The sequence below is a fragment of the Corvus hawaiiensis genome, chromosome 1, assembly GCF_020740725.1.
Source record: "Corvus hawaiiensis isolate bCorHaw1 chromosome 1, bCorHaw1.pri.cur, whole genome shotgun sequence".
Lineage (NCBI taxonomy): Eukaryota > Metazoa > Chordata > Aves > Passeriformes > Corvidae > Corvus > Corvus hawaiiensis.
The window spans coordinates 44858626-44873465 of NC_063213.1; the positions used below are offsets into that span (position 1 = coordinate 44858626).

At 42.3% G+C, this 14840-nt stretch overlaps 1 protein-coding gene across 1 annotated transcript in view; it reads left to right on the top strand.

Annotated features, from left to right (window-relative positions):
• Nucleotides 1–3795: 3795 nt before the first annotated feature.
• COLQ (collagen like tail subunit of asymmetric acetylcholinesterase) overlaps nt 3796–14840 on the top strand; it is a 41269-nt gene continuing 30224 nt past the window's right edge. The window contains 1 exon segment of the mRNA XM_048302585.1: nt 3796–4114. Coding sequence (XP_048158542.1) covers nt 3796–4114 — 319 coding nt within the window.

Consider the following 14840-nt stretch of genomic DNA (forward strand, 5'->3'; position numbering starts at 1 on the left):
GTGGTAATCTGAAGACTGACTGGTGCTGGCTTGCCTTTAGCTGAGCACCTGCCCCATGTCCTGATATGCAGCGGGGTGACTGGCATGGCTGGAGCTGTGGAGTAAACCAGAGCTTCATCGTGTGTGAATATGGTTGGATTTACTTCATCACACAGTTAGTGAGTCTGTTCCTATATGGGCTTCTAAATTAAATTTAAGTACACCAGCAAGGAAATGATGAAGCCACTCACTGCCTGTCTGCACTTATCATTTTGCTTCAGCAGCTGCCTTTGTACTTTAGGTAACACCATCTTCCAAGGTGATGTTAGCTGTGTTGTCATAGCACTAAATCTAAGTGTTAGGCATAACTGATTCAAGTGTCCAAAATTGAGCAGGTATTTTTATTGTGAAAAACAATTGTTGCTAAATAACTATCTCACAAGGAAAATGTAATTATAAAGATTCTTTTCCAGCTCCTGTACTAATTGAATGAACAGGATTCTTCTGTACTACTTTGCAGACACAAGCTGTTATTGAATTACTGCATTAACTTGGGGTTGCTGTTTTACCTTTGCCCCACTCAGAAAAAGAGCTTTCAGACTTTTGAACTAGAACGCCTCAATTATATATTGAGTATCTCAACAGGACAAGGGAGAATGGTTTTAAACTTAGAGGGTAGATCTAGGCTAGATAAAAGGAAGAAATTTTTTGTGGTGAGGATGCTGAGACAGTGGAACAGTTTGCCCTGAGAGATGGTGGATGCCCCTTCCCTGGAAACATTCAAGTTCAGGTTGGGTGGGGCTCTGAGCAACCTGATCTAGTTGAAATGTCCCTGCTTGTTGCAGGGGGTTAGACTAGATGACCTATCTGACCCAAACTATTCTGTGATTATCTTTGTCCTTCTAACTAGAATGGTGTTCGTGCAAGAATTTGAGATTGATGGTATTTTAACTATATTCATTTTACCTTGTCTCATTGATGCAGTACCTGCCAACCGAAAGTGAACAGGACTGGGAAGAAGCCTTCTTTTTAAAAAGTATTCATTAATTCTTGCATAGAAAAAGACTCCTAAATTCTATTTACGTGGTAGTGTCATCAGCAGATTCCTCCATGCACTTCTAAGAGCTAAAGTTTGGGCTGAAAAGGTCAAGCAACGGCTCCTTGAACAGACAAACTATTCAGGCTATTTTCTTTCATTATGTGTTGGTTGGCTTTTGGTATTTTTATTTGCTGTGGCATCTACCACAAATAAAAGAAAAGGGAATAGCTGGAGAAATGCATTGCTTGGCTGAGCATGTTCACAAGGCTCAGGGCCTGGAAAGCACATGTTTGTCAAGTCTCTCATGCCAGACTCCCCCTGCTACGTGACACTTTCCCTCCTCAGGGTTCTCTCTGCCATAAGCACTGACGCCATGGAGGTCAGAAAGAAGCTGTGTGACCAGGTGTACAGCCTTGCCATCCAGCCTGGAGCAGGGAATATCAGTCTGCTGTGGTGTCACCTGCGAAAGTCATAAGCAATAAGCCCACAGCTATTGTCCATTTTATTTCCAATGGACTTTGTTCTTCTCCCATGAAACCATTAGCAGCCTTGCCAGCAGCCTCAGCTGGTAAGGCCAACACCTCAGAATTAGAGGAAACACAACACAGGACCTGCACTCTGACATGGCCTGGCTTGCTGCCCTGTAATGAGAGCTCTCCACTGAAGTCTAAGGAGGGAATGGAACAGCATCATGAAGAAGAGGTCTCTTCAAATGAGTTAAAGTCCAAACATCTCCTTTCACGTTTGTTTGTGGAAGATGATGTGTTTTTCCCAGAAGAGTGTATGCCCACAGCGCTTTCTTCTCACATTGGCTGAGAGCCATTTCAGGTCAAACAGGCTCAGAGTGATGGAGATGCTATGCTGAAAGGAAGGAAAACATTGACAAAACCTCCATTTTTAATCAGGGTTCTCCACTGCAATAACCAGATTAAAAAGTCTCTATTTAAGAATTGACTACAAAGATAACTTTATGTGGTTTTTTTAACTCTGAAGCAGCCCTGGCTTTCTGTATCACTTCTGGCTACCTCTGATACAGAATCATAGAAGGAGGGAAAGATATGGGTCCTACTGCATGATCTTAGTTCTTTCTAGTATTATTGGATTAATTATTTCCTTATCAAATAGAACTTATTTTGTACTAGAAATTTCTACAAAATTTTCAATTGCTAAAAGACTGCAGGAGGATTTCAGCAGGATTTGGAATTATTCAATTGTTCCTTTGACTAACTATTGTGTTGGTCACATATCTTCAGAGGTGAATCTTTTAATACAGTTTTGACATTTCAATATTAAGCAATTTTTTCCAGCATCCATGCTGGAATTGGGGGATGGGGATTGCCCACTGCTTTCCTTTATAATCAGGCAGCTGGACATTTATCTTGTGTGCTTAGGGTTTGTCATGATAAACTTCCCAAGAGGTATTCCTTTCCCTCTGAGGTGTAGCATGCCAAGAAAACTAATGGCACTCACTTATTCCATGGTTATCTTGGTCAAAGAAGAAAGAGACCAAACTACTCTCTTCACTAAAAAGAGCCAAATACTAAGAAGTAACAGACAGTGGAATAAAGTAGATTAGATTAAATTAAAATAGAAAATCTGTTATCTAAATTGTTGCAGTACTGGAAAGGGATTTTAGAAAGAATTATGGTTATAATAAACATGTCCTTTAAGGATAAAAATGTATAAGGCAGATGTGATTCTTCCCATCTAGCCACTACATTTAGAAAGATTTTGTCAATATGTTTGCAGTGCATTGAAAGTAACAGCCAAGGCTATTTAACCAGAAATGTGGAAATATCTCACTTTGCTGGACAGCGGAGTTAATGCCCAGGGGGACATGTCATCATTTCTGTCAATGAGAACTCTTCTTAAATGAAAAAAAAAATCAATTCTGTAATTAATCCAGAATACTTTCACTTTTTTCTTGGGGGAAACAACAAACAGTGGGCAAAGAAAACCATCTCTATCTGGGAGAGAATAATGATGTTTTTCACAGCAAAGGATGTACCTCTGATTTTCTTGGAAACCACTGTCAGATTCCAGGCAGAAAGGAGGATCTCTCTGCTAGTTTTTCAGAGGGCACAAGTTAATCTGTAAAACCCTGCATGTTGCAATAAGGCACAGAAACACCAAACTTTTGTACAGGTAGCAAGGGCACCTGCTGGTTTCCAGAGAGTGGGAGGTTTGTTTTCTTCACAGTGCCGTGTAGTGTGTTGACCAGCACCACCCCCAGAGCTGATAGCATTTCACTCACCCCATCACGGCACATGTATTGTTTCTTCCACCTGTTGCACCCCATCAGTGAACTCTGTGCAATTGTGCAATGTCTGGCACTATCAGTGATACTGTCATTTTCACTTAAAACCAAAATAATGATGTGCTTGTTCATTTGTGAAGCCTTTGTGGCATCCCTCACCTTGAGCTGCACTCTGTACATGAATGCAACACTCGTAGCTACCAGGGATAAGCAGATGTTAAGTCACTGCTCATCTCTCTCATTAAGGCAATTAGTGACCTGTAGAAGATGATCAGTCAGGGATTTTATCCATCTTGACACTGGTGTCTGGTTGCCTGTACCAAAAGATTCTGTTTATGGTCCGGTTCTTAATTTCTCCCATTCTTGTTCATCATTATTATTATCCAAAGTGCCTTTTTGCTTCTGTTAGCAAAACCAGAATCCCCCATGCCTCAGTTTTAGCAGCTAATGTCCACAATAGGGGCAACTGATCCAGCACAGGAGTTAAATATAACTGTGTCTAGTGTAAGGAGAAGATTTAATGGGAAATGGTTGGCATTCTTTCTTCCTAAAGGCACGGGGAGGGAGGGGGGGGAGAGAGAGAGAGAGAGACGTACACACACAGACACACACACGCATCCCATAGTGAGGGCAGAGGCAGAGAGCAGGCAAGGCAGAGAGGGAGAGAGGGGAGAGAGAGAGCCCCAAAGCAGCCCTGCGTCTCCGAGCTGGGATCTGCCAGGGCAGAGCCAGCATGTTGGTCCTCAGCCCGCTTGTCCAGGGATCTTACCTGCTGCTTTTCTTCTGCTTTGCTTTGTCTCAGACTGCGTACACTGACAATGTCTTCTCAATTTCAGCAGGTAAATTGCTTTAAGTCATTACTTTTCCTTGCTTGGAGCTCTCTGCACTCTGATTCTTGCACTTTCCGGTGACTGGGAACACAGGAGAAAAAAAAAAAATACTTCAAATTGCAGATCTCGGTGGAGGGATTTTGCATTGCAGACCTGCTCTGCCACATGCCATGACATTTTGTTGCTTGGTCGGTTTTGCTTTTTGCTTTATAATTTCTGGTTTAAACCCCTCCCTTCCCTTCCTCATGAGAAATAATGGACAAGATCCTCAGCTGCTCAAAAATGCTTTTTTTCCGTTGGCCTCTGCAGTGCTGTGCTAATTCATGGATCTGGCCCAATTAGTGTATGACTTGCATGTCTGCATGTTTCTTTCTGTTTTTGATGAGTTTAGGTAGAATACAGCAAGGGAAGGAAAATGAATCTCAATGTATATCTGCTTCTATAAATAAAGCCCTGACCTCAGTGAGTGCTGCCAGAGTCTGACTGGATGTTAGCAGAATAAACATCATCTGGCTCTGGCTATGACACTAACAAATACTCGGATGACTTACATAGCAAACAAGAGTCCACTGCATGGAAAATCCCTGCTAGGAAAAGACAAAACAAATTAGTTGTCAGCTGAGCCAGGGCACTGGAAATCCCTCTTAATACATTTTACAGTTTCAGCGGCAAGGCTTTCCTTTAGTCACGTTCTGTGCAAAGGAAGGGGAAAGCCATAGGACTCTGTGTCTTCTTTGAGGAACTTTCACCAATTCATGGCAAGTCGCTGTCTCCCACCTTCTGTCTGTTATTCTGTATCAACAGAGATGCTTCTAACTAATGTCCTGTTTCCTTCAGTGTCAGATTTCAGATGGTTCAACCGAGGTTTGTAGGTCAGGGCCTGCTATACCTATAGATCCTCCCCATGGCTTTCACAGTGATCAAAGGGGTGCATATTTTAAGTCTGTACATAAAATCAACCCTAGACATGGACCTAAAGGCATACGGCCTTTCTTGCTCTCTAATCCCTCTGGTGTACCCACAGAGCCAGATGGTTTACATTCAAGCTCTAAAAAGCCTTTGCATTTTTTACCATTTCTTTTCAATGGGATGTGCTTTTTCCATTATGTTGAGGTTAGCTAATCCTGAGGCACAGGAATCACCAGTTTTGTCTGATATACTCCAAATTGCTTTGCAATAACATGTAAGTCATCAGGCATCAAAATTTGGTTTGAAGTACTTTTTGTTTATTTGACACTTGTAGATGCCATGCAGGCAAACAAGAATGTGATGTTTCTATCGCCTTCTCCTGTGGCACGCTCTTGTGTGTCTACAGAAGACATTTGAGCTGTCCTCTTAAGAATTAAAAGTTTAACAAATAACCTGCCCCTAGGAAGAGGGAAGACTTGTCATCTCTGCTGAAACCATAGTAGAAGAGGCAAACATGAAGGAAAATGCCAGAATCTGCATTTTCCATGGTGCAGTCCTGGGGCTTGTCTGCAAGAGACCCCTTTGGGCAGATCCCCACCCTGCTCTCTGCTCCATGGCAAAGCCCCACGCTAGGCTCTTCTGGCCAAGACACTGAAAATCACCTTTATACCCAGCAAGCTCTTAGTGAGACTCCTGCCATGAATGTATTGTCAGCATTTGCCTGATAATATGTGGAAGAAACAGCAGTTGGTAGAAAATTCTATCATAATCCCACAGCCGCCAGGCTGGATTAAGAGACATACCTGTGTGCCATTATTACTTGCTAATTAGGGCTACTTGGTATTAAAAGTTATATAATAAGGGATTCCTTTAGTGCTTTGGTTGCATCTGCATTTTAAGAAACTTCTAAGAAAAAAGCAGTAAGTTCTGATTTTTCTGGTAGAAATCTGACAGTGGGCACAGGAAGTGAACTAATTCCGTTCACACTGAAGGTGAATTAATTCCACTTACATTCTCAGTTATTTTAGTGATTTCTCAAATGTTCTCTGGCTGTCAGCTGAGTCAGTTATTTGTATCTGGCACCAGGATGCAATTTCACATTTAAAGAATGAACTTCAGCAGTGCACTTTCAAATTCTGAAACTAATGCCATTTAGCAGAGAGGATGTTCTTAAGTGATGGCTTGTCTTTCTTATAGTTGGGAAAAAACATTTGGGTATCTTCCAGGTATGTCTGAAAACTTCTGGCCTAAAACTACTTTTGTTCCTGTCCTCACACATCTTTGCATAGCAATAGGTCACAAACAAAAAGGCTTACAGGTCACAAAGAAAATGGGAAACAGCCTGTAGGGTGGAAAATTGTTCATACAGTAATTGGGGAAAGAAGAATAATCTGGGTCTTTTTTTTCCACCTTAGAGTCCCATCAGCCTCAAGCAACAGTGCATCCTTGTTTCTAGAAGTATTTTGAGTGTCATGTCAGCTCCAAAGAGTTGAGTCTCATGGTGCTGAAGTGTCATTTCTGGAGAAAATGTTTCAGGGAATAATCTTAAAACATGCTTAAGCATGTGGCTATGCTTCCTCATGGCAGTGAAGACCCCCAGGGATGGGTAGCTCAGCCCCTGGAGACAGCAGGTTGTTTTCAGGGTAACCTGTCATATCCCACCCTTCCACCACTTGTGTTTGTGGTGTCATTTACATCTATTTTTCAGAGCTCTGCCCTACTGAGGTTCCTGAACTGCTGCACTCACATGATGAAGGCATGAGTTCTGTGGTCATTTTTAGTAAGGCTACATGAACCAGTCTGCACCTTGTAAGAACCAGCCTGAAGGAAGCCACCTTCCAAATTCAGATAGTAGAATGACTGTCTTCCTCTCCTCCTCATTCCTTCTCCTCCCCTATCCTGCTCATCCAGGCCCAACGTTTCTGGGACAGTATTTAAATTCCCAGAAGCACACAAAGAAAAAGAACTGCATCTCAGTGCTTCTTCTGGCTTTTTATGCATGCCACAAATGCATCCCTTGATTCAATTGTTTCCTACAATCAATATTGATTCACAGTCCTTTGGAAAGATTAGGGTTGATCAGTTTAAAAGAACTCAATGGGATATCAGAGAACTATTGGCAGTATTCCTCACTCTTTCTTTGCCTTTGTCCTAATATTTTGCTGAAGAAAAGGAACATCATATCTCACTGGGCATTAGGTTCATCCTCTTTGAGTCAGGAAGGTGTAATATTTGCAACCAGACCTCACGTGGCAGAGCTGCAGAAAACAATTCAGTTTTCTTGTGGACTGACACTGTTGGAGCTGTGGTGATGGGCAAGGTGGGCTGGGAAGGGGAGCTGTATGGGGTGAAAGCCTTGGCTGGGCAGCACAGAGAAGTGACCTTGGGAGCCACTGTGGTGCTGTGCTGTGGGGAGAGGGCATTGTGCATTTGTGAGAGGAACAGCAGGAGAGAAAGGACACAGAAACAAGGGATGATTCCTGACACTGAGGGAGTTGGGATCGGGGCTGTCTTTCTATAAAAGGAATATCTGACCCCATCACCAGGGTTTGGGTTTCTTTTCCCTGCAGGAACCCTAAATATTGTCAAAATGGACAGCAAAGATGTCAGGTGGATGTATTTTGTTTTTAAAGAGAGTAATTGTAAATATTTAATTATGTAAAATCACAACAGAACGCATTATCAGAGTGTTTGCAGGAGAAAGAAAGTTGTAGAAGGAATTTAAAACAAGACAAAAAGTATAACTTGAAGACTCTCAAAAGGCAGCAGCCAGAGACTGCTGGGAAAACAGCCAAAAGGGTGACTAGCAAGCAAAAATGCCAGACCAGGGAAGGAAGCCTGGCTCTGCTCTGTAAAGTCAGCATGGGCCCAGGAGGTGCTGAGCATCCTGGTGCCATTGGTCAGTGGTTTTCTCATGGAACACACATAAGCAGGAAAGCTGTGGTTAGATTAAAATTCCTGATGGAAGTGAGCCACTGACAAAGGCTACAGCTTCATTAGAGAAGGGCAGCAGAGTATCATTGGCCATGAGAGGGCAGTCACCTAGCTGTGGATCTGAGTAGCCAAAGGTCTTGGGGCAGGACATTTGAGAGCTTTCTGTCTTGTTTGTGATTCATACAAGCCTGAAAGGGAGGCAAAATATTCTTTCAGTAGAACCTCTGTTCAGCTTCAGAGAAAAAAAATAACCTTGGGACAGGCTGTTTTAATTTGATAGCCCAAATGGGTAGCTGAAAAGATAAGCCAAAAGAAGGATGGTGTTGTGATTACCGTTCTAAGCTTTTGAAGAAGACAGTTCCCAACCAGCCTCTGGGGAAAGGCTTGGACTGGTAGCAAATTAACAGCCTAGTATGGTGTAGTTACTGTTGCTTCAAGCAAATGGGTCTTTAAAATAAGCACAGTTAAAGAAAACACCTGGTTTGACTTTATCTGCATATACCTCCCCTGGTAGATATGACCTGTGGAAATCCCAAGCTGAGTGTCCTGCTCAGGTCAATGTAGGTGATGCTCAGGAAAGAAGTCACCTTAGAACTCATAGAGCTTCTCTGGTGGTGTATGCTGCAACAGCTGTGCTGAGCAAGGTGAGAGCAGAGCAGCCACACTGGTGCACAACCTGTTCATGACTCCAGGCCTGCATCCATCTTCTTGTCAGGAAGGGCAAAGGGAACACTGATGTTATCCACAACAACCAAGGACCCCCAGAGCTGCTCTGAAATTGGCAGTAAACCAGCAAGTAGGAGCCCGCTTGATCCTGTGGGTAAGGGACAAGGAAAGGACATCAGAGGCACTTCACAGGGTTGTGGCATTTGCCTTGCAGCAGTAAATAAAAATCAGAAGAGGACATAGCCTCTAGTGAGGAAGCTGGAACGTGTTTGCAACAGGGCTCCTTAAGTACAGCCCTGGTCCTGCACGCAGGAGAGGAAACAGTCTTCTGGTGTGTTTATGGCATTACTGGTTGACAAGGTTCTTGTCTTGTCAAAAAAGGTTCCATGACAATGCAGATAAAGGGAAAGGGTTCAGTGAAATACTGTTTAAGTTGAATATCATGCCATTCACTTGTTGGGTTGTGAAGAAGTCCTCCAGCTGCCAGGGACAGGAGCTGAGGCAGCGCTTGCTTGGCTTTCCAGCAAAGGAAGCAGTAACTGATCTGAAGGTTTTTCTATAACCTGTGAATGCTTCCGACAGGCAGCACCCAGCCCAAAAGGGAATCTCAGCTGAAAGTGATCTGCAGCTGACATGGAGATCCACCTGGTCCAAGCTTGTCCATGCTGTACCGCTGCCATGAATGAGCATAGCACTGTCTATAGTCCATAAGTAGTGGGCATGCTAGAATGCTAGAAGGTGAATACTAGATTTTTGTTATGAGCAGACTGAAAGTTGGAGGCTTACATTCCAGCACAGCAAAGTAAGGTGTCTCAAAATCAGGTGTTTTCACTGAAAGGATAGAAGCTCCACCAACAAGTAATCCAAAGTGCTGCAAAATCAGCTTAGTCCCTATGTAGTTGTAGACAGACTGTGCTTGTAGGCCTCTGCCTTTAGTACAGGCAGTTCATTCATGGGTATGTCAATATTACTAAACCCCTGCACAGGAAGGGAACAGTCTGTGACTTCACATTTTATCCTCCTTGAAGCTGACAGTCTGTTTCCTATCAGACACTGAGGCTTCCCATGGGTGGGATATTGGCACAGGAGCACCAGCAGCGTGATTGCAGCAAAAGAAACTGCAAATCCTATTTAAAACTGTAGAAAAGTATCAGTTGTGTTTAGACAGGAGGACATTTGTTGTCACAGTAGACCCTGTACCCCTGCAGTCTTTAACTCCTGGTGCTAGGATGGTGTGTGGCTGCAGAATCAGCTGTGGTGCAGCACAGGACTCAGCCAGGACACAGCCGGGAGATCTGTCTCGTGCTGCAGCTTAGAAGGTAGAAGAGAACAGGGCAAGCCCTTCAAATCTAGGGTTAATTGTTTGAGCAATATCAGAAATAAGCAAGAGAGGAAAAACTCTACAGGAATTAGCAAACCCCAACCTAGGTGCTCTATTTCTTCCCTTCTCCTCTCCAAGGAATCACCCCTTTAATGCAAAGGAAATTGTGGGGACACTTTCTGTAGTTACACAGCTGTGATGGTGAAAGGGCATTTGGGAAGGCAAGATGGGTATAGGAAAAATACAGAGGAGAACTGAGACACTGAGGGGAAAAGAGGTTAACCATTTTCCTCAGGAGCTAGCAAGAGGGTATGGATAAATGTAGGTTTCTGGGGAATGCACGCAAGTAACGGCAGTGCTACATTTCAGTTTTCTTCTACCCAGGGAAGTGATCATAGACTATTTTTATTAGCTTCTTGAAACTCCAAAGTTAACATTTTTTTACACTACAAAGTCAATATGTAGTTGGGTTTTTTGGTCAAAGGCAGGAGAATAAAGTCAGCTGGGCTGGGAATCTGTTGCAGCAAGGGAGTCATGAGGAATTAATCTAGTTCATGGCAACAAACTTTCAAAGAAGAATTGAGAGGCTTTTCTCTGAAGTCTTTTTGAGCACACAGCAACACCCACACCCTCACAGGGATTGTCTGGGACCGTCTGAGCATATGGTGGAGCAACATCAAAGTCAAGTACATGTTTGATCTATGCCAGCACTGACAGATTATGATCTTGCAGTCGCAGAAGGGTGGAACTGGTGTCTCTCAGATTTGTTGCTACTGATCTCACACAAAGTGGGAGAGGACTGTGTGGCAGTGAATGACATGTAGATGTCTTTCAGGGCTGATGCAGCAGCCGTCCTGCTTTAACCTTTAGGGCTTCAGGCTCTTCTACAGATTACAGTAAATTCTTAGGCTTTAATACTCAGAGTATTTATACTATTGCTCTGGTGTGACAAGTAGTTGAGTTTTATGATCTGGTTCATAAAATGATTGAGATGCGATATTGAGATTCACCAGATTGGAAGTCTGTTTCTGGTACTGTGACTAAGTTACCCATGGACTTGGGGGACTTGCTTAACTTCTCTGTGCCTCAGGTTCTCACACACTGATGGGGAGTGCTTAGAGTTGTCAACATTGTTTAGCAGTGTCTAGAGCTCTGGACTTCTGCAAATGAAAGGCATTAGAAGGAAAATTGCGCAAAATAGCCCTGTCATGGTTATTGGGATTTATAAGACATGGGTTTATTTTATAAACCCTTTTTATAACCCACTGAAGTGTTCCACCTATCATATTTTACTGGGATTTTTCACTGGTTTGTGAAATGCAATGCAGACCCAACACAAGCAAATCCTCCTCTCTCTCTCTCACAATTTTCCTTCTCCAGTCAGTCTGAGAGAACACTGTATAATCTTCTGGCACATGTATTGTCCTCACAGAGGCACATACACACAGATAAAATGTCTGAAATGAAATACAGGGATTAGAAGGCTTTTCCTTTGCTTAGAAACCCCATAGCCCCCTTTGCTTTCCCACATCTTGCCGTGTCTGCAGTGTTTTCTAGAGCTGACCTCTGAGATGCAGCCACTCACTGCTCCCCAGCCAGGCTGCCAGAGCTGCTGAGGGACGTGAGCTAAATATTAGGTGGGGATGGAGGTCAGAGTGTCCTTGCTCCTGTAGACAGGTGAATACCCAGACCTGCTGTCCAGGCAGCATGCCAGGGATCATGCTACTGTCAAGCTTTTGGAACACTGACTGATTTTTAAATATATTTATTTATTTATTTATTTATTACAATTTCTGAGTGTGCACCAGCTGGTAAAGTAGGTGTTACTGCTGCCACAGCCTGTAGTCACTTTGGAGTTTAAAAATGGAACACTTTCAAATTTTTCTGAGATTTTCTTGACTGTGCTAGGTTAACCTTTTGAACTTAGCGGTCTTTTTCAGCCTAAGGGGTTCTATTATTCCATTAAAAGAAACTTGCAAGGTTTCATCTGGATTTCTTAATTTTCTGAAATTAATTGAAATAATTTCTGATCTGCTTTGTTCTGTTTCTTGAACACTCTGAAGCCCCATCTTAAGCAAAAGGAAACTAGTGGCAGGGAAGATCTGCAGCTCTGTGTCTCATCCTGTAACTCCCACAGGAATTTCATGGGTCGCCACCTCCTCCACACAGACACCATTACCTAAGCTTGATATATTTCTTTGGCATATTTAATCTGGTTTATAGGGAAGGATATATTTAGGCCATCAACTATAAGGTCCAAGTTCTAAAATGTACTGAGAGATGCAGACAATTCACTAACTTGACAGTTCAGCCCAGCTCCGAACACAAGCTGTGTTCTCATCTCTGCTTATATGTCCTTAAAACACACTTTGGGTCAAAAAGTTTCATAAGACACACTTTAAAGAAGCATATATTGATAATGCTGGCACTTATCTTTGGCATTTTGAAGGAGAGCTTAATACCTGCATCTGCTCTGTAAATACAAAAGGTGCTCTCAAAAGGCACCAAGCTCTTAAGCTTTCCTAACTTAAGAGGAAGATGTGTCCCAGTCACCTGCAGTAGATGTACAGAATGGAGCTGGGTGTCTGCGGCCTGTGGTGCTCTGCTGTCCTTGCAAGAAGGCTGAGAGGAGCCTGAATGAATGACAACAAAGCAGATCAAAGTCTCAGTTTCAGCTGGACAAGCCCACATTCATTAACTGGCTGGTCTGCCCAGCTTGTTTATTATTAATTCTGAGTGCCATCCGAGTGGGAGAAGCATCTGTGATGGGTGTCAGCCATCAGAGGGCTCTGTCCAGTAGAGCCCTGCCTGTCACAAGCTGGGCAAGCCACCAGCCCTGCTGTCAGGGTGAGAAGGCTTTGGATAATAGCTCGGCTTCCCGTCAGGGCTTGCTGGATCAGTGTGGTCATAAATAGGAAGGGAAACACATGTTAAGTATCCCTTTCCTTTCTTGTCCTTTCCTCCTGGCATTCAGCCTACAGCTTTGCAATTTTAGGATGAAAGTCACTTTCATGGTTTATTTATGATTTTTTTCAATGAAATCCTGTAAATTGGACTTCAATCCAGGGCAGGACTTCTCTGGTATCTCTGTTGCAGCTGTGGGGGTTTGTAGTGTTGAAGATTCCTCTAGGATCTGCCCTAGGAGGCCTCTTAGACCCCTTATGAGCCCCACTCCAGGGGACTCAGCCTGGGTGAAGGCTTCTGCTTTGTACCATCTTGAATAAGAGTTCCCAAATTCCAGCTATGGTCACAAGAAATCTGCAGGAGCAACATGAAACATCACACCTTATCTAAAGTATGTTGTTTTCTGAAGCTACCATTGGCAGTATACCCATGGATTTATAAAGTCACTTTCTTGAACTGGATTAATTTACAGCCTTGACAATAAAAATAACCTGAAAATGTAAATGTGTTCTATTTTAAAAGTGACAATTTTAGTTTTTATGTTCTTTGATAACAACTGCCTCTTGGACAAGTCCTAAAAGGATTTCTTCATTTTGTCTTTCTTTCCTTATTGAATATGTTCTTTGGCATTGAAGTTGTTGAAAGAGCAGCTTTCATATGAGATATGTAAACGCATGCTCTGTGTAGGCAGGGTCTTCATATTTCACAGAAAACTATGACAGTCCTATTCTTGGGCTGAGATTTTTTCCACTGATGGGGACTGGAGTATTCTGAAGCTCTGTTTAGCAAACAAAGCTAACCTGGAGCCTAAAAATATGCATTGCCTTTGCAGAGTGCCTGTAAGCCTGCCAAGGTAACCCTTTTGTGATATAAATCAAGGTGATACTGTAATGGTTGTACATCTTGGACCTATTGCAGTTACTGACAAAATCCATACCAAAGAAATGTGGTGCTTACTGGAAGATAAGATTATAGCAGTCATACCTGCAGTCCCTCTGTGAATCATTCATTTTTTTGCTCCTTCTGCTGTCATATCACCTGTCATTCCTGAGTGGGGAAGGTTCTTGGGTCTAGAATCAGTCTTTTCTTAAATATTTGCTTGACAAATGCACCTTCCAGAGCATAGCCAGGATTACTGATGGAGCCCCTGAAATATTAACTACCCAAGTCATTACATAATTGAAACCTGTTCTCTATAGCAGTATCTTTACTACTAATGGTATATAATTACTTAGTATATAATAATGGTGTCGATTAGAATTTAGTATCTATAATAATAGCATCTATTAATATCTAATAATATCTATAGTAATAGTGTCTATTACTATTACTGGTAGGTAGATTTTGCTTGTCTCCATGCTGACATCAGTACATGCTGTCACTGTTCATACCAGCAAACCTAAAGTGGGCTTCAACCTAACTTGTGTTGCAGTAGCATAAGGTGATAAACATTGAAATCAGGGGCTATTTTTTTACCAGCTTGGTTAGGTATAGTGTTTTTCACAATAAAGCTGTTCCACAGATTTTCAGGCTTTTCTTCTAAAAAGGAGAATCCAAATTTTTTATAAGCCAGGACTGGAATTTACTTATAGGATGTGATAAGTATAATATTAGAACTATAGCTGTAATCTTATGTTTGCAAAATATTTAAAGAACAACACTTTTTTTTTTAAGTAGCAGTACAACTGTGGTAATGCAAACCTTTTTCTGTGGTGCCTGGTAGTGATCTCTTAGCAACTAAACCACATCAGGCTGGTTTTGGTATTCTTATTCTTGTTGAATGGTAATAATGCTACTGAAATTTTATCTAGACCAAGGAATGAGGTAATACTAAGAAAGATGACATTGGAATGTGGCTTAAAGTAAAGTAATAATCACACTTTATACCCTGTTAAATTTCAATCTGTCCATTACCTTAATAATGTCCTATTTTATCCCAGTGCAATATGTTCAAATACAACCCTGAAACTCAGACAACCACAGAAGTATGTGTGTTAAAAA